General features: G+C 41.5%; 2 protein-coding genes across 3 annotated transcripts in view; one reads left to right on the forward strand and one right to left on the reverse strand.

Moving 5' to 3' along the window:
• Positions 1-574: 574 nt before the first annotated feature.
• pusl1 (pseudouridine synthase like 1) lies at positions 575-14,653 on the reverse strand. Of its 2 annotated transcripts, XM_084347518.1 has the most exons (8): positions 13,978-14,653; positions 13,834-13,894; positions 12,978-13,165; positions 7,417-7,566; positions 4,907-5,077; positions 1,625-1,679; positions 1,292-1,454; positions 575-660 (listed from the first exon to the last, which is right to left on the reverse strand). In XM_084347518.1, exons 1-8 carry the CDS (start codon positions 14,031-14,033, stop codon positions 602-604), a joined length of 903 nt encoding a protein of 300 aa, XP_084203644.1. In that variant the 5' UTR covers positions 14,034-14,653; the 3' UTR covers positions 575-601. The 2 variants fall into 2 exon arrangements, with proteins under 2 accessions (XP_084203644.1, XP_084203645.1); XM_084347519.1 differs by lacking the exon at positions 7,417-7,566.
• An 847-nt stretch (positions 14,654-15,500) lies between these two features.
• LOC311255425 (arf-GAP with coiled-coil, ANK repeat and PH domain-containing protein 3-like) overlaps positions 15,501-26,538 on the forward strand; it is a 63,682-nt gene continuing 52,644 nt past the window's right edge. The window contains exon 1 of the mRNA XM_084349893.1: positions 15,501-15,762. Coding sequence (XP_084206019.1) covers positions 15,716-15,762 — 47 coding nt within the window. The 5' untranslated portion in view covers positions 15,501-15,715. The remainder of the gene's footprint in view (positions 15,763-26,538) is intronic.

The following is a 26,538-nucleotide window of genomic DNA, read 5'->3' on the forward strand; positions in this document are numbered from 1 at the left end:
AGTACGAGTGTGCGAAAAATCCACCAGAATGGTCTGTGAAGAAGCGGCGTATGCAGTTTTATTTGGACATTTGGATGTATACATCATCAGTGAGAGTGTGTGCACTTTGTTGATCCATAATGTAATACCACTGTACGAGAGCCATGGACACACACACACAGCAGTTTTGGCTATAGAACGTAACACTCTTCTCCACCTGTTGTATACCTTGTTTGATAAATGTCAGAGCCTACCAAAACCCAGTTCATACATGTATACATAGGAGTAATACTGCCTAACTAGGCTTGACGCAAGTTGTCTGTTGTAACCTGAAGGTCATGTGTAGACATTGATAGGTTCAAGGTGTGTGGTATTCTGTAGCTGAGCTGCATTCATGGACACAGTTATGTATTCTTAATATGTTGAAATAAAAGAACATGTAGATGTTCATCTGTATGTGCTCGAATGTTTATTTGTGTGTGGAAAAGGTATGTTCAAAGCAAGAGCCACTGACTCAGAGTAAAGCTGCCATACGAAGAAATATGCATAGAAATATAAAACTTTAATACAATCATTGCATACAGCAGTATGGAAACACAGTTTGTCGATGTGACCGAGTGGATCAATCCTCTGAGTTTCCACTCGATGATTCCTCTGATGTCTGTGGTGAGAGCTGCAGGTCTGAGGGGGACAGGAAGACGTAATAAATCTGTACAATGTCCTGAGAGGGAAAGATTTACTTTTCACTCTGAAATAATGAAACCTAAAAAAAATGTCTGAATTCAATCAACACCTTACTGATGGTGCTAACTTTGTAAGTTAAGATGAAAAGATTTGTTGATTGAAACAAAACTATTTAACTTTTTTGATAGTTGATTGTGTCTAATTTTTTTTTCAGCAAACATAAGCCGTTTCCAGCTTCTCAAAAGTGAGGACATGCTGCCTGTTCTTGGTTTTATATGATCAGAATATAAAAACGTGAATCTCTTTGAGGTTTGGATTGTTGGTTGGAACAAACATGTTGTTTGAAGATATCACCACGGGTCAAATAAACTGATCCTTTACAATTTTTGATATTTCACAGACCAAACAATCATTTAATTTATCAACATATTAATTGAAAATGAAAACAGTCCCTAGTACAGACCTATTTATAAGCATGGTATTTATGACAGGGCTCGTGCAGAGAATAGCTGACACTATACATCCCAGCAGGTGTTTGTAAGTGTTCTGTTCCTGTTCCAACTGAATGACCTTTAAGACCTAATATATATAAAAGTTGACTTCAGACATTAAGGATCTGCCTCCTCACCCGTCTCTTTGTAGTCCACCCTGGTGAGGAAGAGGCCATGTGCTGGAGCAGCCAGGCCCTGTGGGTAGGCCAGAGAGTCCCGAGCCTCCAGTACCTCCTTCAGCTGAGGCACAGAGAGCCGCCCCTGGCCGACTCCCACCAGGGCCCCTGCCATCCTCCGCACCTGGAGCACAGGGCCGGAGCAATACGTTTTAATCCATTACTAAAAAATATCAAACTATATGTTTTCCTTTATGTTGGTTGACTCTTATTGAGGATGCATATTTTTCAGTCATCACCAGCAGATGGTGCCACTTAGATTTTAAATCATTGATGACAATAAGAGGAACAAACCTGCTTATAGAGGAAAGATCTGCTTGTAAAAGTCAGCTCCCAGAGTGGCATCTCTCTGGAAAGAAGACAAAAACAACACAAATGTCACAGATGTTTTTTTCTTTGCTTTGTCTGGTGCAAAGAAAATATTAAGTCCTGAAAGCCTGACAGCACCTGGTATCACAGGTATCTAAAGAATGGTTAAAATATTCCCACCAGGGTTCAAATATCATTTCAGAAGAAAAACAATAATCTTGAATGTCAGATGTAATGAAGCAAGTATGGATCACACTGACGCCTACAAATGATAAATATTTCTATAAAAATGTACTTCTTAAGACCGATCCATCTTCTGAGAGTGAATTATTCATTCCAGCTGATAAAGGCTCCTGCCTCTAATGTCTGCTATATGGTAAGACACGTCTTTGCTTCATCTCTCTTTTGTTGTCTACTTCAATGCTCTCCCCCCGCTGGGTGGACAGAGTTGGAGGCTGAAGTGACATTCATGCTCATGCCAGACATCAGATAGAGCCGGGGACCCTCCTCGTGCACAGATTTGTTTAAATGTCACATGCTGAATACGACGCTGCAGCTTAGGCCCAACAGGATTATATGTAATACCATAAAAATATGATGCTGTTTTCTTTTTTTTAATTTTTATTTGACATTCAATTTTTCTTTTCATTGATGTTTCTAGTTTCAACTTTAAAGTCATGGTGGCTTCCCCCTCCAAGACTGATTGACTTTATATTTTGGGGAGCAAACAGGCACATTGGAAGAATTGGGTCAAATGCAAATTTGACTCAACGCTTGCTGTCTGATTATGTTTGACATATAAGGAGTGCAGTGACAGATGTATATAGCAGGGCTGTTGGCTCATGAACTCTGGAGAGGGACAGTATATGTTCACGAGCAGACAAAGGCTGTGTCTCATGTTGCATCTGTGTGTGTGTCTTCTCTGATGAATTTCTTAATATGGTAATGACAGAATGAGACACAAATACATGCAATTAGCAGCCTGACATTAAGCTAACATTATTAATTGATTAATCAATTATTTAATTGACACAAAATACATTTGTAGCCATTTTGACAATTGTTTAATTGTTCAAGTCTTGAACAACATGACCAAAAGGCTGCAGTCATGCTAGCAGCACTGTGGGACTGTACAGCTGTGCTTTGAGCTAATGCTTACATCAACATGCTAACATGCTCACACTGACAATGCTGACAAATACATAGAAAAATGAATAATTATGAGATCAAAATTTTGATATACAGGTAGTCAATTAATAAAAAGGAAAATATGTGATTGACTATCTGCGGCTGTTCTTCAGCGGTGCTTTGAGCTATGCTAACAGCAACACTAAACTAAAACAGGACTCGAGTGATTATTTTGGTACCATTGACAACTTTTGACCATGGACATGCAAAAATAACCGTTTTCATGTGTAACTAGGCTAAACTGGAATGACTTGGTGGAAAAGTGGCTTAACAATGCTAATCCATGCAGACAGACTCACAAAAACAATGCTAACATGTTGATGTTAACCAGGTACAATGAAGCCTTTTAGCATGCTAGTATTTGCTAATCAGCACTAAACACAAAGCACAGCTGCGGCTGATGGGAGGGTCATTTTATGACGTTTTATTCCAATGAAAAAGGACTTGAAAACATGATAACTTAATACCTACAATACCATACACATATTAAGTATAGTATAATGTACAATGCAACCAATCCTACTACAACCAGAACACACTTACAGCTAATGCACAGTATGGCCAACACAATGCTTTGAATGGAGCACTGTTCACTTATGTTTGACAGTGACATCAACTGTTTGTGGAGGGATTAACATCCCATGTTTACCATGTTGAACAGAGATCACACTCATCCTCATATACAACAGCTGTCTGTTTCAGAAGTTTAGTTCAACCTTTTGCTCTTCAATAATTCAGCACTTGTGGTCAAAATAAACACGGCACTGCATGAAAAGATTAAACCATGACACTTTAAATCCAGATCTGTAACCCTGATGCTCACAGCTTGTTAATGCACCACGTGTGTTGGGGGTTAAAGGGACTATGTGACATTGAACTGCTAACAGGCTGCTCATGTCCATATTGAGCACCATATTTTCAGGGAATATAATTCATGCCAATGAAAGTGGTATTTGGCATGCAGAGTGACCCCCCTGGATGTGTAATCTCCCAAAGCCCACATGGCCCTCTCTCTCTTTAATTACTGTGATAATAAAAAGCAGATTTTGAGTGATATTTATCTTTTTAGCGAACCTGGGACAGGCTGCTCTCACATAGAAGTTTTTTTTAGCCTTTTCATTTGGAAAACATACATTTTGTGTCTATTTGACCTGTGATTTAGATCACATCGGACACGCCACTGAGTCCGACTGAAGCTTGAAAGGGAAATTTTTGGCGCTGTACATGCCCAGTTCCCTGAGTGGAGCGACTGTAAATGATTCAAAACTTTGCCCAACTTCTTGAGCATCAGTTGATGCAAGATTGAGAAACACAAGATTGATTTTTATGGGAGTGGAGAAGCACATGCATAATTTCTTTATTTTCAGGGCTTATTTCTCCAATTTTGAATAGTCAATTTCCTGCTCACTGTCTTACTGCTAACTCCACTGTTGGCCTGGGGACGCTGCAGAGAGCCATGTGCTATCTCTGTGACAGCCTGCCACTTCTTTTCACCTGCCAACGATAAGCTTTGCTGGAGGGCACAGTGGGTTCAGAGGTTCATGCTAGCATCCTTGGTTTCTGTCCCTGTTGGCACCAAGTCCAACCAGTAATGCTCATTGTTGGCAGATGAAAAGAAGTGGCAGAAGCAGTTCAAAAAGGTCAATCCTTCAAGGCTTCTTCCCTGCAGACTCAGACAAATGTGTACGTTAAAACACACAAACAAGCTGGAAGTACTGCTGCCCATGTGCCTCCGTATCACCTTTTTTTGAAAGACTAGTTTGACCTTTAAAGAATTATGTTTATTTGCCGTCTTGTTAGTTAGATGAGTAAATCAAAACAATTTCATACCTGAGATAATATTTTGGTATTATATGAAGCTAAAAAAATCAAGCAGACAGTAAGGTTAGTTAAACATTAAGACTGGAAGTTAAGAAACAGCTATGAAACATATTATACATTTGCTAACTGTTCACAATGGGATCATTATCAGGTTAAAACATGCTAATGGTTGGTTGACAGCTTGTTGCACTGTCAACCACACCCAAGTGGCACCAAAGTGAATGCTGGGAGCCAATGTGATTAGTGCAACTAGCCTACCTGTGGAAGTGTGACTGTGCGAAAGAGCCTCCTGGCCGTATGCTGGCCACATCCAGCGTCTTCACAGGGCTTTTAAAAGGCATGTCAGAGTTGACTGCCCTGAAGCTGCTGAAGTCGTGAACCCCAACCAGCAGGGCGGCGGCCTCGCGCATGGCTCCCACATCCAGCTCCCTGGTGACAGGCATAATTTTAATAGGCATCATAAAAAGCAATACATTTTATATAGGTGTTAATAACAGGCAGCTGAGGTTAACTTCTGCAGACTCATTGTGATATTGCAACATGACCCAAGAGCTAACCTGCCTGAACAGCAGGGTCATGCAGCAGCGACGTGGTGCACACATTAGGCCCGGCGGGTTTTCAGGCCTCCGTGTTCCTGCTCTCAAAGTAGAATAATTTATTGGCTGACTTATATAATATGAAGTTTTCTGATGCACAGTGCCACGTGAGAGAGCGGAGCATGTCGGCGACCGGCTCATTTGAGGCAGAGAGTGGGAGTGGGCCCGATGCTCAGATTCTCTACAGTCTCTGTCTCTGCTTAAATATGATCTGACAGAGAGTGAGGGAGAGCGAGTGATACAGCGAGCAGGGAAACGGAGGAGTGTGCTGAGGGACTCACTAATTAAAATCTTGAGCATGAGAGTCATGAATGAAGATGTGACAGAGCACTGGAATGACAGTCTTAACAGCTGATTGATTCTTGCCTTAAGTGTTAACTTTTTTTTAAGAGATGCTTGAACCTTCCCAGATCGAGTGTGTCGACACCTTCATGACTTGGTATTAAAATGTTCAAGGGGAAAGTTTGAAAGGGAAGAAATCACATCAAGAGTATAGTGCCAATTAGCAAATGTTATCATGCTGCCACACTAAACTAACACGCTCAACATGGTCGACATCAGCATGTGTTTGCATTGTTAGTGTTGTTGTTAGCATAGCTCAAAGCACCACTGTAACAGTCTTACAGAGCTGCTGGTGTGGGTCGTAGTGTTGCTGTGATTTTAATTAATCAACTAACTGACTGTCTATCTCTATTGTACACGTTTACTTATAATTATTTTTAATTTCATCTTTTTATTTGTGGAGATCAGAGCTGGAACGACCGATTAATTGATCGGTCATTCAACAGAAAATTAATCAAAAATAAAATGCCAAATATTCTCTGATTCAAGCTTCTTAAAACGCTTTGTTTTATCACTTTAATATCTCAGGGTTTTTCGAGTGATGGTCAGACAAAACAAGCAATCTAAGGTTGCCTTGGGCTTCAAGAAAATGTTATTATTTTCTCATGTTTTTAAGACCAAACAATTAATCGAAAATACTGTGAGTAAATAACTGTTCATTGCAGCCCTTGTTGAGACAAAGTAGTGGTTGTCAGAGAGTTTGTTGCCCGAAACTTTTATGTTTTTACCTTCACCGGGGAGTTGAGATAAGTTGAGGTGCTATGTTTAAAAAAAATATGTATACAAATTTTGAGGAAGAAAAGAAAGTTTGCTTACACGCTTTAATGCAATAAATGATTTAAAAACTCTGCCGCAATATGATCACTGGATTTCAAACCATTCTTGAAAAAGTAAAGAGATGAAAAAAGGACTACACGTGTTCTGACAAATGCAAGATTTCACAACTAAATTCAACATTGAAATGAAGCTGAGCGGTGACGAATATTTTTTGCAGTGGGAGAGATGGGGGGTGCGATTATGATGAGGGAGAGGCAGATCAAAGAGAGGAGAGAGAGAGAGAGAGAGAGGCTGCTGAGGCAGAGACGCTCAGGGCTGGAAGGACGAGATGGATGCTGAAAATGAGCGAAGGGATAACGAAGCAGAGACTCAGAGAGAGAGGAACAAGGGAGGGATGGAGAAAGACAAAAAGAGAACAAAATGTTGTGGAGAGAAGGAGAAGGATGGGAGGGAGAAAGAGAGAGAGTAAAATAAACACACAGTCAGAGTAATGTGCGTGGGTGTTGTTCTGCATGTATATAAGCCCGCAGCTTATCTTGCCCTACTTTCCCTCCAAAAAAGTGAAGCGCAGACATACGCTCGTACGTGCGCTCTCTGAAATGTGTTTCTTCACGCTCCCTCCTTCCAATCACAGCTAAAAGAACATCGTCTAAGCTGTGAGGCGCTCGCCGTTTCATATGTTTCTTCCTCTCTTTCGTCACCCTGTCCATCCTTATCCCCATCTCCATCCTCTCCCTACATCTCCTTTGTTTGTTTTTGAGATGTCAGCTCAGATAAAACACTTTGTTTGACTGGCCCTAATTTGCAGTTCCGGCGCGGCACGTGTGGATTATTCATGTGTTTAACGTGCCATTGTTTCTGCAAGGCTTGGCGGGAGCTTACTGAGGGTGTGTCCGTGTGTTTGTGTGTCTGGACCTACTTGTTAGATTGAGCTTGAGTCTGAGCCTGATTTTCATTTCTTATGGGAAATCATCATGTACACAAAGGCAGGGATGGAAAGACAATGAGTGAATGAAGGGAGGGAGGGACAGTGTATGAAGCAGGATAACTCACGTGTTGCGGAGGGTCCAGCAGAGATTGCTTTCTGTGAGGGGAAGCAGAGAGTGGTGGCTGGTGCCCAGGGCTATCCGGTAGACGTATGTCCGAGACTGGGCACGGTAACGGGCATGGAAATTATCAGGCACGCGGTGGACACGGTTGACCCTGGCAGAGTGACAAAAGAGCAGCTAGTTTAAAAGCTAACGTCTATTCAGGCCCGAAAAGCTGGAAATTTGAGCTCTGCCAGGGCTGAGCAATCTGGCTTTAAATAATATTCCGATTTTTTAGGTAATACTGCGACACAATATGTATTTAGATATTTTGAAATATCCTCAAAAGCACTTCATAAATGCTGGGACTGGGCGGCAAAATCAAATATCACAATGTCTTTGACCAAATACCTTAAAGGTGCAATATTTAAGAATTGGCCAGTAGGAGGCAGCAAATCACCAGAGTACCACTAACTGCTGCTAACTGTAGCTGCCATTAGCTAATTGGCTCAGTTAGCCATGCAGCTAGAGGTCCAAACTGGGAGCTTGGAGTGGTATTTTGAAAAAGGACGGGCCAGGGCTAGATGCTAGCTGCTAATTTCAATAGTAGATATCTGAAACACAATACATAAACATCTTTAAAATAATGTCAGAATGCTTATTTGTTAATAATATGTTGATATTTTTTCTAAAATGTGTTTTATGATGAGTTATTAATACTGCTTGAAACTAAAATTACTACATATGGCACCTTTAATTGATATTGTAGTAGTAATCTCTTCAAAAATCACAGAAAATAATATTAAACATTTTAATCCTGGTGAATGTTTACACAAGCATTAGACAACCAGACACAATTGTTTTGAGAAGTGCATCATTTCTCCCTCAGACTGAAGCCGTCCCCAGACACAGATGGTGTTAACACTCTCATTCTGTACTGCCAACAAGAAAAACAGTGCACAAGTCATTGTCCAAAATGCCAGCGTTGCAGCTTTTAACACAAAAGCACGCCCGTTGTCAGAGTCCTTAAAGTGCTGCCAAGAAGCCGAAAGAGCCAAGCGCTCATGCTCACACAGTCAGCATCACAACAGACTCAAGAGGCTGGAGCTCTCTGATGTGACTCCATCAGGGCTAACACGAGACACTTCCTGTGTATCTGTGCACACAGGCAGGGATGGATCATGTAATAACTCTAATGCAGTCAGACACAATTTCCTCTGTCGATTGAATCAACCAGCGTGGATCTATTAACGAGTGAGAGTGACAAAACTGGCATCTGATCAAAGTCCGACACATGTAACCGAAGCTACTTTGTGAAAAGTGCGGCTGCTGAGACGATGAACCAAACAGTGCTGGGTATTAAAACATCAAAGCTTTACAAAGAATTTGACGAAGAAAAGATTTGAATATATTGGGCTGTGTGGTTAACAAACTTTTCAAAACTGTTCAAGCTTTCATGATAATTGTAAGTGACTGAATGAGAATTCCAGCTGTGCTCATGGCTGCTGCTACAGCAAATAACATCAACTGTGTAAAACTTTTGAAAATGTTAAATCATTCACTGGCAGCTTGGATGGAAATCTACTTTTTGTTAAGTTAAATGGCAACTTATTCCCCACACAACAATCCACAATGTTTCTACTCAAACATCAAACTTCTGTGCTTTAACAACTGAAGTAATTATCGATTGCACGTTGTAATGGCTGTAAAAACAAATGACACCATACACGTATAGATTGGTTCCCTATAAACCTCACTTTCACTAAGCTATCCGGCCGGCCCACCAGGCTCAATTCTTCCTGCAAAGCTGAAGGTCCCATTACGGCACAGAGTAAGCATGTCTGCCATTATGCTTGCAAAACAAGAAGAGGCATTTTTTTCCCTGGGAGCCAAAGAAGGTGAAGAGGGAGAGTGATAGAAACTGAACAACAGACGGCCGTTCACTCGATGGAGAGTGCTCCGGTGTTATGTCATGTTCCCCCGTTGTTTCCTCTTACCATCAGGACATGAGAAGGTTTAAAGCCATCATTCCTTCTATAAGATAAGTAGGTACCTGCCTACTTATTAATACAACCAGGTGTGTTTGTGGTTGTTTTTTGCTAACGCTGTCTTTGCAACATCAGCAACAACAGCAATACCACAGGGAAACACTAGGAGGGGGAATTTGAGAGCTGCCTCCCTCCACTTTAAGGGAATTTGAACTATTTACTATCTACTAACTACTATCACAGTACCCAATGGTGTGTCAATGTTTTCCTGACATGGTATCAAATATGGATATTTTTCAACTTAATGTATCAAAGTTAGAAATTTCTGTATTGTGACAATAATACAAGGTTTAGTAAAGAGTGCATCTTAACAACACAACCATATCTTCGGCTTAAATGTAAATATAAAACGCTCCATAACCTTTGAGCTTCCAGGACAGAGAGAGGGTTTTCAGTTCTCGCTGCGGCAACAATTTTCTATGCAAATAGTCCAAACGATAACTGAGCAACACAACACGAACCTACTGTCACTAAATGGTCAATTTTATTATGATTCTTTATGTTCACAGCTGATAACGAAAGTAAAATCCCTCTTCGATAAGGCAGAGATGTACAGTGTAGTACAGTGACGACACAGTGACGAGTGGAGAGTCTTAAATGCTTACATGTGTAAACTGACAGAACAAAGAGCTGCAGCCAGCTGTGCCCGTGTGATTGTGTTTGCACCAACACACACAGAACTAAACAAAGAGTGTGCATTCATTTAAGCGTGTGTGTTGTATGTTAGAGAAAGCAGGAGGTGACAAGGGGGCCTGTTAGCACGTACGAGCATGTAGAACTTAACAGTGATTAGCTAGTCGACACGTCCCATGTATGTGCACATGCTCATTTTCTGCATGTACAGTCTGTGTGTGTGTTTGTGTGTGCCAGCACGCAGTCAGAGAAACTAGGTTACGTTTCCAGGGGAGGAGATTGAGTGTGACACGTGGCAGAGGAAACCCTTGCGTCTGCCTTTAGCGCCCGCTGCAATGTGAAGTGACAACCTTTGCCTGGCCCCTAAACCACACACACACATAAAATTTTCATAAGCAGCGTACAAAGCGTGGCCTCACACATTTGGGAACTGGGGCATTGTTTGGCATGGCACCATTTTACTACTCAGCAGTGTCCCCTGATGGGAGAAAGGGCTGTTCATTTTAGGCTAACTGAGGCCCCTATTTCACGGCAAGTGAACCCCACGACTGGTGGGACATTTTTTACAGCGTGCAGTCTACGTTTAAATCTTGATGTGGCACTCTCTCTCAGGAGGCGGCAGACCAAAGCGACGAGCCAGGAGCCACAGTCTGATTGTTGCTGCAACAAAAAACTCCTTTTGGTTCCTGTGAAAAGATGGTTCGGGGCGCCAGATCTGACAGTGTGTTTTCATCACCAGATCAAGAATGAAATCTTCTATCCAATCTGAGCAGAGGGAGTGTGTGTGAACATTACTGGTGGTTGCGTATTTTTGGCACAGTGTATATAAGGAAGTTCAGAGCCCATCAATAATTCTGTTTTATAAAGCGTCCTCATAATGTATACCGCCGCTGAGAACAAAAAGTGTGTTTGTGCTGTATATTTCTCTGCAGGTTTCACATGCTAATCAAGACGGTAATTTCCATTTAGCTAGTGTATCCGTGTGTGTGTGTGTGTGTGTGTGTACTAATGGATGCTATAGACCAAAAAGCAGAGCAGGGATAATCCTTTCTAACCTTCTCTCTGCAGGTTTAGGGATTAGCGGGATGCTGGGAGCTTCCCTTTCCTCCCTCCTCTCCTTTCTCTCCTCTCCGTCTCCCAAATGGCTCGTTTCTGTTTCACACTCTCACTCCTCCGTCTGAATCCACACTGTGTCAATATCTGTTTGTCTCTCCTCACCCTCTCTCGCCGACTCTCCTTTACCCCTCGCCTCTGTCTGTCTCCTTAGACATTCTCGGTTTGCGTCTCAGACAGAAATATCACAAAGTACGATCACAGCAGTCTAAAGCAAAGTATTCATAACAGAGTGACTATGGCATTGAATAATGCATTGAGGTGTAATAAAGGGATTAAAAGATTAGGTGAAGAAAAGCAAAGGGGGGGAAATGAGAAGATGGGACACGACCAACAAGGATTTGGAATACTTACACACAACTCATGCTGCTCTGCCTTTAAATGCTCAACAGGTGAACTCAACCATCTATATGTCAACTGTTAGAGTGTTTACATCCACAAAGATCTACTGTTAAGGAGACGTGTCCTCAGGCGGTGCTCGCAGGGTTGCATAAATATAAGAATAGATGTATGGGTGTTTTTGTTTTTGTGTGCTGTAAGGTTTTAAACAACATGCCCCAGGTTCCTCTAAAGCAAATATTTAGTCATTTTATGTCTCTGGAAGTCGTCTGGCTCACATTGTGTTCAGATCTTAGGCAGGTGTAAACTCAATCCATACAACTTGCTGGCATTTGTACACAACATAACATTAATAAAGATATTCTGTTTTAACTAAGACTACTATAAAATATAAGTTTTTGTTCAAATTTGGGGAATGTGCATGTGGGAAGGTTGAATGTAACACACCACTTAGTACTGTTTATACGTCTTTTCTGTGCTATACAAGTGCCAAAACAGAACTGCATAATAATGAAAGTAATACAGGTGGGAAGTGAATGATAAATGGTAAATAATGACTGTGTGTGATGGCGTGTGCTGACCTGCTGTTTACAAGGCATATTATCTAGTCATAGAGTGGCCTACATGTCGGCACTGCAACACACTGGGACAAACTGACAATAGTTTGACAATAACAACTGTTTTTATACAAAGAAAGGAATAACTTAATGTATTACATTTGCTGAATTCAAAAGATGAGACAAATAATAAAGAATTTATCGTAGGCAGTGTTTCACAGAGTTTAGAAAGTCCCCCTGACTCAACAACTCACAAAACTCCATGTTTTTTTAAGGGAGTCTGGGGCTGAATTGCAGCCAACTCAGGTTACCCACGTGCAGGTTCTTGCACTGGAGGACAGAGATCTCATTTCATTGAGCATAAGAAGAATGCTTTAAAAATGCCAGGTGTAAACGCAAAGGCAAGATTTGAACATTTGGTATATGGATTACATCTGGACACAGATCACAGTGTAAAGTTATTTGCCAGGTGCTGAGCTTCATAGATCTAAATACAGTATATGTATGATGTTGATGTTTTAAACACAACAGTGTCCCGAGTCCTATGTGACCAACTATCTATTAGTAGAGTTCAGTTCTGACCACATGTCCAAGTCTACAGATCAGTAAGTTGTAAAGATCATTGTCCCTTCTGATGAATGATGAATCTCTTTACATTTCCTCTCATGGTATCGCACTTTGATCCATTCTTAAGAGCCACCTGTTGGTTTGACCCTGGCAGTGACATTAATTTATATCCACTGTAGCCGCTTTAAGAAGTAAGAACATTTCAAAAACTGATCAAGAGAAACATGCATACGACAACCAAATAACCGATATCACATATAGAGCTGACCACTGAAATTTTATGGCAGCACTTCTTAAATGTCACACGCATCTGAGGAGCCCTGACTCACCTGATCTGCTCCGACTTCAGGTAGAAATTCAGGGCGTCAACAAGAACGTCTTCGGTGAAAGGCGGCTTATTGTTCCTACGTTGGAGGTCAAAGTGGGCGGAGTTAGACAGGGCATGGACGCCTGTGTCTGTCCTGCTGGAGACTGACAGAGACACCTGGTTGATCGGCTTCAGCCCCCTTATAGCATCCTGCACACAGACAGAGAGATCAGAGACATCAAACAGGTTTTTAAAAATGTGGGTTTTTGTATTGCAAAAAAAACTTTTCAAAGAAATACTTTTGAACTTTTGAAGTCACAAATAGTCAGACAGATGAGTTGCATCAACACACAGAATAAAGAGATATCAAATAGAGCTGTGAACTGCAGCGCAATGTGACAGGAAAGTCTGATCTTTTTTCTTCTTTCCTGTGTGTGTGTGTGTACTTTTTCTATATATCTATAATATATTTTGGGGCATTTTATGACTTTTATTAGAAACGCAGTACTAGATGAACAGAGCTGACAGAAAACAAGCAGAGAAAGTGATGAGGAATGACGAGGATCCAGTTCAAGGCAGGTTTACCTGGTAGGTAATTAAATCCCTATCATTGTTGTATAACCATGTGAACAGTCAGGCTTTTGTCTGAGTTGTAACGTTGACACCGTCTGTGGCGCTGATGGATGTTTTTGTTGAAGTACACATGTTTTCAAACATATTTGTAGAATAATGAATATAATTGCATTACACAGAGAGGTGCTTCTGTTATTAGTCTACCCTTTCTGCTATTAATGGGGTGAACACAATTATAGAAACTAGGGTTGCACATTTGAAGCAACTTCTTTAAATAATGGATCATCTTCAGTAGTAAAACTTACCTCCAAGTGATCCTGGACCCCTTTCTTACACAGCTGATGTGGAGGCACTTTGACCGCACCGCTGCAGAAACAATGCTAATCAGTGGATGAATCAATAACACCAGTTATCAGTGACAGTCAGCAGTCATCAGCACTATCACCTACCTGTATTTTGTTCCAATGTATTGAAAGAAGACGAGATAACGTGCCCAGTTGCGCATGATGCCTGATGTCTGTGACACTCAGTGATCATAGTGTTCGTGTTAGCAAGAGGGAGCCGTTTGTTCAGAAAAGCCTTTTAACGGGACAACTCTGACATTAACACCGCTGCTTCGGTTGTTTTTTTATTTGAGATGAGGAGTCAGTGAAGGAGGACTTTCACAAACCCCTTGTGAAGCACTCATGTGCTGAAGGACGCGACAGACTACAGTAGAGACAGCACGGAAACTGTTATGATTTGTAGTCCGGAAGAGGGTTAGAGTAGTTCAAGCTTCTCGAGTCATTAAGAGAGCGGGTTAGTGTGTAACTCTAATGTGTATTATGTATCACTCTTATATCAGCATGTTGCTCTTAATATTAACTCAATAAAAGAACAGACACACTGAAATTTAACGTTAGCATGACACACAAGCTACACCACATACGGACATCCCGCCTTTAGCCATCTTTGGCAGCATGTTTGAACACGCGCCGCCGGTTCAACGTGCTTTCTGTACGTCCAGACTGATACATGTGACATAACATTAACTACACATGCAAACATGAACGTATAGTTTCATGTACAACGTTTTCCTCGTGATGTCTGCGAGCAAACACTCGTTTCAGGCTGTAGTCCCGTCGGTCGCTTTTCGATGGCGTCATGATGCACAGAGGGGGTGTGTGTGTGTCGTCGAGCCGCAGAGCAGTCCGCCTTGAAATCATTGAGGCCAGAGACTGTATGAGGCGGAGGAGATGTGTCAGCTGTAAGCGGGGTAAAGACAGTGAACCACAGGAGGAGGCTTAGGACAAGAGGAAGAAAACAGACTTCTGACATTAATCCTTGATAATTATTAATTTATCTTTTATTTCAGTTAATTATTGCCTAAAATACGATCAGAAATATAAGATTGAAATAAAAATATCGACATTTGTTATAAAGCTCCAAAGGCTTAAACACTTTGGGCAGATATTTGACTTTATTGAAACCACAGAATATGTGTGTTCACTCGGCTTATACTTTAAAGTAACATTATTGAGGAAGTAGCCCACATTTTGAGGTGACAGAATTTAACCAATGAGCTTTTATCCTGTTTTTGCAGAATCATTTCTGTAAATATTAAAACGTAATTCTAAAAGAGGACTCATATTTCCATTGTTTTGATCATTAGCTATAAATTGTGGCCTATTTCTTGAGTAAAACCGACATAAACATCAGTGTTACTGTAAGATTTGGGGGATGTTGTTGGTTTTATGGTATATTATCTGTTTTTGGCACAATTTCACCTACTTCATGGTGCATGGGGAAGGTAAACAGTCAAAAAGAGGTCAAAACTCCAGCAACACTTCTTATTCTACTGATGTCACTTTCACGAGTCACTTTCCTCCTCCCATGATTCCTCCTGTTCTCCGGGGGTGTTGCGGCGGGTTGTGTCTGGTCGGCGCTCTCCTCTCCTCTCCTCTGTGAGTCTCCACGGTGCAGCTACGCCTCTCGCCTGTCTCGGCAGCAGCGGCAGCAGTGTGTAGTAGTAATCAGCCTGCCGCGCACTGAGCTCGCATTTTGTGTCACGGTGCCACCGGGAGAGGGGCGACAGACTGCTGCGCGTCAGGGGATACCAGTCACCATCCGCACGGTTCAAGTAGCGACATCCCGCCGCGGGCAATGACATTGGCAGACTGAAGTGGGAATACACGAGAAAACGCAAAAATGACGGTGGACTTTGAAGAATGTATAAAAGATTCACCCCGATTCAGGTAAGAAGGCTGCTCCTCGCAGGCACATCACAGCGGTGCGCAAAAATGGCACACCTTCTTTTACGCATGATTTTTTTTTTCTACACTTGGACTGAATGTTTCCGCTCATGCAGGATTTGTGTTGGCATCAACAGGGTGAATGATGTCGGATCCGCTCATGTGTTCATCAACAGGATGGCGTTTTTCTTTCATTTTTTTGCATTTTGATCACATTCCTCGTTTTTTCCCCCCCTTTTTTTAAAATGTCACATCTGGTTTGCCATTCATTTGCACTGTGCTACATTTGCTGGAGGACATGTGATGTGATTGTCTGGTTTTTGAATGTGGGTTGTGACGTTAGCTCAGTGCATATGAGAGGAGGGACACTCAGAGCCATGCACAGTGAGGGTCCATTTTGCTTGAGTGTAAAGATTGAGTGATTTTCAGTCCTGGTGTCATGCCTTCATCAACCTTTCATATTCTCTGATGAAGAAAGGGGTGCTCCTTTAATGTGGCACTATACCCGATGAGAGTGTATTAGGGCAACCTGCTGTGTGTGTGAGTGAGTGTTGCAGCATGGCATACAGGTTGGGTGCAGCCTTTCCATTTGCTCATAGAGGCGGTCCTGCAGTCACCCACTGTGGGTCTGTGGTGGGAGACTGGAGAGGAGATGCCCTTGCAGCAGCAGCAGCAGCCTTGCATGGCTGGCAAAGATGCAGCAGGGAGAGGAGTTCACCCTCTCTTTGCAGGGATGGAGCTCGTATCCCCGGGCACAGATCCAGCTGTTCGGCCCCTTGCACGGCCGCTGGAGGGTTGTAGCCACACTCAGTCCACGTGCCAGTCTGGCTGCACTCCTGTAGAGGCCGGTGGGAAACTAGCAGAGGAGATTCTAACAGCATGTAGGCCAGGGATCCCCTGCTACTTACGCCAAGGAGATGGGCTGGTACTAGTGACATTTATTCACAGTTTCATTGAGAAGGAGCAGAATGTGATTCTGTTTGTAGGCCAGCTTTTCTTTCTGTATCTCCTCTTCTGTTTCTCCATGTCAGCGTCTGTTGCCTGTTTGCTCTCCCTTTCTCTGCGTTTGTCGTTTTGTTGCTTCCTCTTCTCTCGCCACACAACTTATCTTGTTTGTGGAACATTTTGTGACTAACGGATAGGTCCTGATTTGGGCTTGCAAGCAGGCAGCGGAGTAAAAGAGAGGAGGAGACTGAGGGAGACGGGCGTTTAATTTGGCGCTCAAATCCCACCTCAGTGATGGATGGCAGGGATGGAAGGTCACAGGGACGCTCCCCCTTTTTTCTGCCTGGTTCACTTTCCCATGGTCTTATGGAGACTGCTATTTGGAAAATTCCACCACTGACAAAGGAAGCTGATGTTTCCTTCCTCTCCGAGTTTACAAGCAGGAGGAAAATCTTGTGTTGCCTAATACCATGATTGTAATGATGGTGATTAGAGCTGCGATGATTAATTGATTAACTGCTTAGTTGCTAACTGTTACAGTAATCCCTGAGTATTTTGGATTATCTAAGAAAAAAAGTCAACATTCTCTGATTCCAGCTTCTTGAATGTGAATATTTTCTGTTTTCTTTATTCTTCTGTGACAGTAGACTGAATATCTTTGGGTTGTGGACAAAACGTGACACTTGAGGTTATATTTGTCTTTGGGAAACACAGATCGACATTTTCACCATTATCTGGCATTATTTTTCAGACATATAGCTGTGATACTTTCAATTTGTAAAACTGCCCTTAAAGGTACAGTATGTAAGAATTGGCCACCTGTCAAATTCACATTCAAAACAAATGGGGGGCAGCATATCACCAGAGTAACCACTAACTGCTGCTAACTGTATTTGCCGTTAGCTAGTTAGCTCAGTTAGCTGTGCAGCTAGCGGTTGGGACTGAGAGCTTGGGGACCTGTTGAGTGTTAGTGTTTACACTGGTACTTTTAACTTGGATGGGCCAGGGGCTAACTGGTTAGCATGCAAACTTCAGCAGATAGCTCCGCAAGACAGTATGTTTACATCATAATGTCACAAGTGCTATTTCTTCACATTCTGTGACAAAAGTAAGTGAATTTTTGAATGTTTTAAACCAAAATTATCACATATTGCGCCTTTGAAACAATGAATATTCATCAATATTTTGCAACTGAGAACATTAACATGCACGCTTGTTTTTTCTTTTCGATTAATCAGTAGATTTTTTTCATGATTGATGGATTGAGTCTGTAAAATGTCAAAGAACTGTGAAAAATGCTCACCACAATGTCCCAGAGCCTAAAGTGACATCTTAAAATTGCTTCATTCGTCTAACTAACAGTCCAAAACCCAAAGACTCAAAAAGCTGCAAATCCTTACATCTAAGAAGCTGGAAACAGCTCATTTTTTCCATTTTTGGTTAAAAAATAGACTGAAACGATTAATCGATTATCAAAATATTTGCAAACTAATTTTCTTCTGATTGATTAACCAGTGCAGCTCTACATAATTATGTCCAGGTTTATGATCATTAGTCTGTACATGCACATCTTTGGTTTGGTTTCTGATTGCCTGGACACTCTGCTGGACAAAGCCCAGGGAATATATCAACACACACATTGTTTAAAGAAAACATTAATTGACAGTGATAGTTCAAAACCAGAGCACAGTTTTAGCTCATTGTGTAAAGATACAAATATCCGGGAGCTATTCTTAATACCTGAAATACGAATAAATAAGGAAGGTGTTGTCCAAAGAGCAGATTCATGTGACACAACCACTGATAAGAGAAAGAGGAAAATGATGTGACAGCAAAGACAGTGAGAATAATTATGAGGACACTGTGGACCATCATAAGGGCGGCTGCGTGACTGAACTAACGTTTCAAAGCACAGTTTTCAAAGTTTACCAGCCACGTAATCTGTCACGTATAAACAAATGGCAGTTTTCTTTCTCCTCCTTGTTGTGTCATTCTGGAGAAACAGCAGAGAGCCGGTCGTGTCTGTCTTCCCACACATGGTGCTAAAACAGCTCACACACACCCTCTCACTGCAGGTCTTAACTTGTACCAGCCCTGCATGTGTGTATGCATGATTGGGTGAGGATGAAAGAATTTGTAAAGTATGCCTGAGAGTATCTTTAACACACGTCCTTTTGTTCAGTCTTACTGTACTCTAAACTCTCTTATTCTTCTCTGCCCTGCCTTTTATATTCACTCTATAACAAAAGCTGAGTTGAAGCCTGTGCACCTGCCGTACAGTAGTTGTTGGTAGACTGAACGGCTGTAATCTGATTCCCTGGAGGCACTTTGAAGCCCGGGCAGTTTTTGGCTTGTCTACACTGAAGGTTCATAGATGTTATCGGGCTTGTGGGTTCATTTTGCTGGCATGACAAGTTTTCAACAAGGTCCTCGTTACAAAACTAAATCTAATTGACTTGAACGTGATGTATAAGCAGTGCTAGGCACCATGCATTGCACAATACACACACATGTTCCTGTGATTGTTTAACAGATCGGTATCTATGTTTTTTAAAATCACCTTATAGTGTATGACCAAGTAGGAACGTATTACATGATCCTTTTACAACTTATATTTAGTCCTTTCATTGACTATACTCTTATGATATAAGTATGCATATGTGGGTGTGAGCTGTTGCCTAGCAACAGCTGCTGTAAGTGAGACAAATGAGAGCTGGGAGAAAAGAGGGCAGAAATTGTAAGAATGGGAGAGGAGAGTGGGTGCTTTGAAAAGACACCGTCATTACTTTAAATTTCCCACACAGAGACATGTTTCATCGTGACTAGGTTTTGTTTTCTGTTCATCCTTCTACTTTCTGTTTTCATACATGTCATTGGTAGTAAATTATTGTGAGTAAAGGTGGTTCTTGGCAGGGTTGGTAAGGTGCCAGAGTCTCATGTTGAAACCCTCAGCACCGGATGATATCTCAGCTTACTGCAGGCGTGTCTCCAACGCAAGAAATCCATCTGTGTCATATGTGAACTAATAACAAAATGAAAATCGTTCACAGATCGGTAGGACTAGCCGCACCTGTCTGTCTTTATATTGTTTGTCTCCATCTCTTCATCCCACCTTCAGACAGTATATACAGCATCAGGCTGTCCCGACAGGTTGAGTGAGTGAGTCAACGAGACTCAGAAAGTGAGAGGAGACAGCAGGGTGGACAAAGAGTACATCTGCAAATGTGTCACACAACCAAAAACAATCTTATACTCCTAACAAAATACAACAGGGTTTTAATAAACTGGTGACATTAGATCAAGAAATGGAAAAACTTGAATCGTGAGAGATGTTTTATAGTACAAAACCGCACAGGAATAACTTAAATGATAATGTTCTGGCCATGTAGACTGTTATCAGTAATCATTAGTGGAGAATGATTTCCCACAGGACTGGATAGGATTGTGTTACACTCGCCGCCTTCATATCACGTCAGAGTTGTCAAACCTGTGTGCTAGTTTACCTCATGTTCAGATAATCTTGTCAGCTTCAGGTTGCTGCATGTCACACAAAGCAACCAGGAAAAGTCCCCTTTCATTCTTTGGAAATCACAAACGTATGAATCCTTTACTCATCTTGGCAGCATTGTCGGCTGTTAATTTTGATGGTGGCTTTTCATATCTTCGTCTAATATCCACCATACTCATTTAGCTCCTGTCAGGTTTGAGCCTACCTGCGGTTGCTATGGCTACTCACATGGATAACATATGAAAGGTCACAGCCTGTTGTTTGATATCAGCAGCTTTTAAACCCCACACCATGTGGGAAAGGTAAACAAACTAGGTCTTATTATGTTGACTGAACTGAAGTGATTATTTTTTCATTCCCTTCCTCGAGACCTTCCCTCAATGGATCTATCGCTTGTGCTGCTTTTCCAGTTCCAGTTGGGGATGTAGCCTGCACATGTAGCCCTGAAGAATTGGAGTCATCAGACCATGAAATTTGAAAAACTAGAGAAAGACAGTCTTATTTTTCTATATTGTTAGATAAAGGAACATGGTAAGTGTATATAACTGATTTGGTAAAACGTTTCAAAGCACAATGTTAAAAAAAAAAGGCTTTCTCCCCCTCTTATATGTGATATTATTTTAAAACCATGTCTCTATATATTAGCAGATTGAGGGAGCACTATATAGTATTGGAGAAGACATTCAAAATCAAAATGTTAATATTTACAATATTAATTAGGTAATAAAAGCTAGAAAGGTGGCAGGGTCCGCCAAATATAAACAAAGTAAACAGTATGAAACTGTGTTGTCCTTTATGGTCGGTTTGTTTATTCAGTTTATTTAGGCATTAACATCAGCCAATGAAGGTCTTCCCCTTCTGAATAAAATGTATTCTCCAAAACTACACAGTGCACCTTTAAAGCACCTTTTGATGCTCTAGATATTTGTCTGGTGCCCTGGTTTCTCTTACCTGCTCCGATTTGCATTCCCTACCTGCGTCATCATCGCCTATAATCCTCCCTTTACATACATCATCACTTTGCCTGTCTGAGATAATAAATTCCTATTGGTCAGCAACCTGTGAAATATGTAAATATGCACCACGCTGCCTCCTCTAGCCTGAGGAGGGAAATTAGTGCTGCTGCTGCCAAGGGTGACCGGTCGCTTTGGCGGCCATGGTAACAACCTCTCCCTCTTCCCTCTGCCTTGGCCAAGGATGTGCTGAGAGGCTCGTATTTGTCACTTTCAACACAGAAACACACACACACAGCTGTTCTCAGTGCGTGCCAGCCGAGAGAGCCCAGTCGAGTTACAGAGTAAAATGAACGGTACATGTTGACCTTGAAACAGCGCAGATGATTTTACAGTAGGAAAGAAAATGCTTTAACGTGCTGAATAAGATTACCTGTTGCCAAAGTGGGCTGTCATTGATACACCCAACGTCCTTGTCTGCTTGTCTTTAATTCATTTTGGAGGAAAAAACCTCTTTCAGAGCCACCGTGACCCTCTGAACTTCACCAGAAATAGATCCGCTCTCGAAACGTCAAGTCCTTGGCAAAACGTTTAGAAAGATTCCAGACCACTCACATTAAGTTGCTAATGTCAAGACACTCATTCCCAACCACTCTCCCTAATGCATCCACGTATGCAGGAGGTGTGCTCTGACAGAAAATAAAAAACCCGCGCTGGCCCAGAATCCCTATCCTCTTACCCTCCATATATGGAGTTCCTCCATCTAGTTTAAAGCTTTTATCGCTCCTGTTCTTTGTTATGCTAAAGACGACTTTAACCAAATTGCTCCACTCGAGAATTCTGTGTTTTTGCTAAACCGCTCAGTCCCAGAGCCTCCATCAGTGTTTACTGGCAAACACCAGAAAACGGCGAGCAAATCTCTTGCATTTGACCCTCATCTTGAGGGATTTTCCCCTCAGAGCAAAAGGTTTCCTTTGAAGCTATAGGAAGGTCAACCAATTTATTCATGCTCGCCTTTGTCCCAGTATTTACGTATGCAGGTTTTATATCTCTGTGGTGGGTCTTATACAGCAGCAGAGTTTTATGTTTAAAGTCTTTTTTAATCAGAACAAAATTGCAAGTAATGTAGAGACAATTCTCATCAGCTGACATTTTGAGATGCATACGTACACAGTGTAGATATTATAAAATAATGTCCATAACAGGACACATCTAATCTTGGGGAATTCAAACCACATAAATTCAGACAAATGGTTTTCAAAGTAAAATATTATGCCTTTTTGGTATTTTGCCCTTTCCGTCAGTGTTTTATATGTGTTATTGTGCATGTAAATATCAGAAGCTCCTCTCTCCCACAGAAAACCCTGCTCCTGAAACGGCTCTTCAGTAGTCCCGCCTTTAACTCTGTGACTTTGTGGCATCACACTACATCACCATGTCACACATTATTATTTATGCCTAGTGGCTAGTTTGACAAGTCATAATTGATTGAGCACAGCTGCTCTGTTGTTGTTAGCGGTGCTGGCTCAGGTATGTCAGAGCTGACCAATCAGAGCAGACTGGGTATTCAGGAGGGGGGGAGACAGTATGGGAAAGCTGATGTGTTTTTTAAGCATTAAAGCGTGTAAACCTATTCCAGAAGTAGCCTAAAATAACATAATGAACCTGAAAATGAGCACAATATGTCTCCTTTAACATTATTAGAGTGTGTTGGTATGTGTTCAGTGACCTTTTCTCAGGTCGAACAGCTCAGTGCAAAGAAAGAAATTATTCTGTATTGTCTTCTTATGACTTTTTTCTCTTTGCCATGGTATTGAAAAAGTATTGCGTATTGTTTTTTTAGACTAGTATTGTGTTGAAGTTAGAAATTCTGGTATCGTTATAACCTTAAAAGTAACATAGAGCTTCATATTCATACATTAAAAACAGCTGTAAAGATCCTCCCTTGTGTTTAACTTTTAAATTGCTTCAAGGCTGTCTACGAACACCCTCTCCTGTTGCCAATGTGCTGAAATGTTAGACAGTGATACAGAGGACAGGTCTTAGTAAACTCCTGTGATGTTGGTGATGAGCCCAGTTACTTCCTCCTCCCTGAGGAAGCAACCATTTAACCACCAATTGACCTTTTAAACTCTCGTAACCTACATGTGTCACAGGAAGACAATGCAGAGAGCGTCAGGGCTCATAAAGATATCTGACATCCCCCCATCAGTTCACATAAATATTTGAGTTCCCACTGTGTGTGAAGGTGGAGGGCTTGGTGGAACGCTCCGACTGTGAACTGCAGGAAACACGTCTTTCATGTCAGAAGCATGAAAAATTGAGGTTACTTCAAAGGAGTCGTGACAGCGGCGATGTAGTGTTAGAGGGCAGGAGAATAGAGGTTACTGGATTTGGTCCTGTTGGCACGCCAGCATGTATGTGTTGACTAAGATCTGTGGTGCTCTTCTGTTCAACAAAGGAGATTCACTGTTGAAAGACAGAAGACCAGTTGGACAAAGAGGGCAGCCCCACCCTTTGCTGTTTTCCAAGCATGTGTGCGTCAGATTGATGTCTCTAGATGATGTCAGATAAAAATGAGCACGTTGCTTCAGGAAATTAGAGCCATGTTGCATCACAAATGACCTAAAGAGGTTCAAATGAGAAAAGGCAGAAAGATGGCTCAACACAGTAGCTGCAGATGTCGAGCTAATAATATTTTCCAGGAAGTAGTTGAGATTTTTCGACAGCCCCAAAGCTCGCAAGCTGCATATCTGCCCACACAGCAGTTTATGTGGTCACTGTTCGCTTGGACTCATGGTGTGCAGTGCATCACAACTGCTTCTCTGCTTACAAATCTGGAATTCCTGCTCCGTTTCCTGCATTAGATTAAGTATTTACCAGTAAACAGGATCTGATGGCTTAAACCAGAGTCATCATTCATACATAATCCCAATTCACATATCAGAAGGATAATAATAACCCACATTTAGACTTAAGCGGAAATCTTCGAGCCCTGCCTGAATCTAAAGCATCACGTGAGAGCAGGTGTGTCACTGCGGTCCTCCTGTCACTGATGATTGACTGAATCAGGTCTACAACACATCAAAGAGGCTTAACAGGGATTTCTGTTTCAACAGAACCCACTACTGGTTTCCAACAACTGTGCTTTTAAAAAGTCGAGGCTATTTTTGTTACCAGTGTTTCTGGTTTTTGGATTTGCTGCTTTTCTTTGTCACATATGACAGCAGATGAAGAGTCTTCAGGTTTCGGATTGTTGGTTGAGCAAAAGAAGTGATTTGGAGATTCGACTTTGGACTCTGAAATTATTGTAATAAACATTTTTCATTTGATTTTATAGACTAAACGATTAATTGATTTATCATTAAAGGTGTAATACGTAACAATCAGCCATCTTGAATTCATACTCCCAACAAACAGTATTTGTTTTATACATCCATGAGTGTTACTACTGTTAGCTTGTTAGCCGTGTAGCCAGCCAGACTACCAGGGGAGTGTTAGTGTTTACACTGATAACACAGGAGCGTTAGACAGCTGAGAGAGAGGTTTTCAGGCTCGGGGCTCTCTTCAACACAGTACATTGACGTCTTAGATATAACATCAGCACTGTTATTTCTTCACACTCTTAATTTTGAATGTTTTGAACTAGAAATCTTACATATTGCACCTTTTTAAAGTAACCTTCCCTGGCCCTTGCTTGTATAAGAGAATGAAAAATGTACAATTTGCAGCCCTTTACACAGTGAAAAGGTTTCACATCACTTAATGCAGCAGTGATTCTCTGTCAAAATACATTTTAACATTCAAATGCGCTGACCAAATCTGAGTGCTAATGGGAGCCTTTATGTGTTTCCTTTTTCTGGTCTTGCATTTGTGTCACACGTGCATGCATACATGTGTGTTCCTGCTGGCTAGCATGCAGGCTAATCATATTTTCATATTCCTGCCTCTGCCTGCCAGCTTGTCAGGCATACAGTCGGTTGATGAGGTTCACGAGAGAACATCAGTCCAGCACGTGGACACTTCCACTGAATCCGCGGCGCAGCAGATTTTCTGCCGCTGTGCTGCACGTGTTGGCGCGGCGACTTAGTGTGGGACCCATATATGAAATAGGATTATCAGTAACCACACACTCTGATTAAATCAACTGGATAGCCTACACACCCTATTAAAGCTCACACACTAGCCTGAGAACCTCAATGCAATTTCCCTTCCTTTTCAGCCGTATAGTGCGGGATAATGTAGAAATTGCAGAAATTGGTTTGACACAGTTTATGTCTCACTGCAGTTCAAAGGACTTGTGAGCCTTCGATTTGTTGCACAGGATTTCTGTGCTTGTTTGGATTATTAATATTTTCTCAACTCAGGTGCCATTCGCCATGGCTTTACGGCTTAATCTATAACATCAATCTGACCTTTAACCTGCCTGGGTTATTTTAAGGCCTGACCTTGTGGTACAAGTGGATGTCAGGCTTTACAGGAGGATGATGGACCTCAAAGCAGGTCAAAATTTTCTCTGTTTTTTCAAGATTTAAAGCAAAGACCACACGGTTGTTTGACATGGATTTAATCTGAACGCAGTGTATGTACAAATGTGTATTCAAAGCTAGGGGTGGTCGATCTGGTCAAAAAATAATACAACAATCTATTTAATCGCAATCATGATCCACATTCTAAAATATGATTTTGAAATGCCCCATAGACTGTAGCCGGATCTGAAATAGCCATTGAGTGTTTCCTTTTCCACCATTAAAACACTACATTGGCTCAAAGATAGTTCTTTTTTGGCACAAGCTCCCCATCCACCATATTGCTAACTGTAACTCAAGCTGTATCAATTCAATACGTCACATTAAGAACGAGGAAAAGTAATTCGTCCAATCAGCATATCCGTCTAGCTGGCTACATCACTTTATAGATTACTGCAGGGATGACATATTTTTGTAGGCTAACCGCACCGAACTGGTTCCCTCAACTGGATGTGGTTTATTGCAGGAGAAAACTCTGTATTCTTCTTACATGTTTTGTACAATACAGTATAGTTTGCTAATAAGATGCTTTCTGGCTTTGGAAGTAGCCTAACTGGGTTAAGCCAGTTAACCTGCATGCTAACATTTGCACGTTATGATAGAGCAGAAAACGCACAGTTTAATCCATTTCTTACACTTTCCCTTGCTGTTATGTTTTTGGTTTAGTAAAGGCTAAAAAAAGACACCACCCTCCAAACTTTCTAACCAGTATTTCAGCATCTAGTGTGCTTAATTAAGGGGTGGCTAAGCTATGATTGAACAGTTGCGTTTCAGGGGAGAGGTATAGCGAGCGGTCATTAAACGATCACAACTGTAATGCTTCTGACTCTGCAATCACTTTTCC

Source organism: Pagrus pagrus (assembly GCF_965226575.1).
Source record: "Pagrus pagrus genome assembly, chromosome: 3".
Taxonomy (NCBI): Eukaryota; Metazoa; Chordata; class Actinopteri; order Spariformes; family Sparidae; genus Pagrus; species Pagrus pagrus.

Bases quoted from the DNA above. Each gene is read 5' to 3' on its own strand.
- pusl1 (XM_084347518.1), bottom strand. From the start codon at position 14,033: ATGCGCAACTGGGCACGTTATCTCGTCTTCTTTCAATACATTGGAACA. The intron at 5,078-7,416 runs GTGAGTTATCCT...GCCTGTCACCAG, and splicing joins TGCTGGACCCTCCGCAACAC to GGAGCTGGATGTGGGAGCCA. The intron at 1,455-1,624 runs GTTTGTTCCTCT...CCTGTGCTCCAG, and splicing joins GATCTTTCCTCTATAAGCAG to GTGCGGAGGATGGCAGGGGC.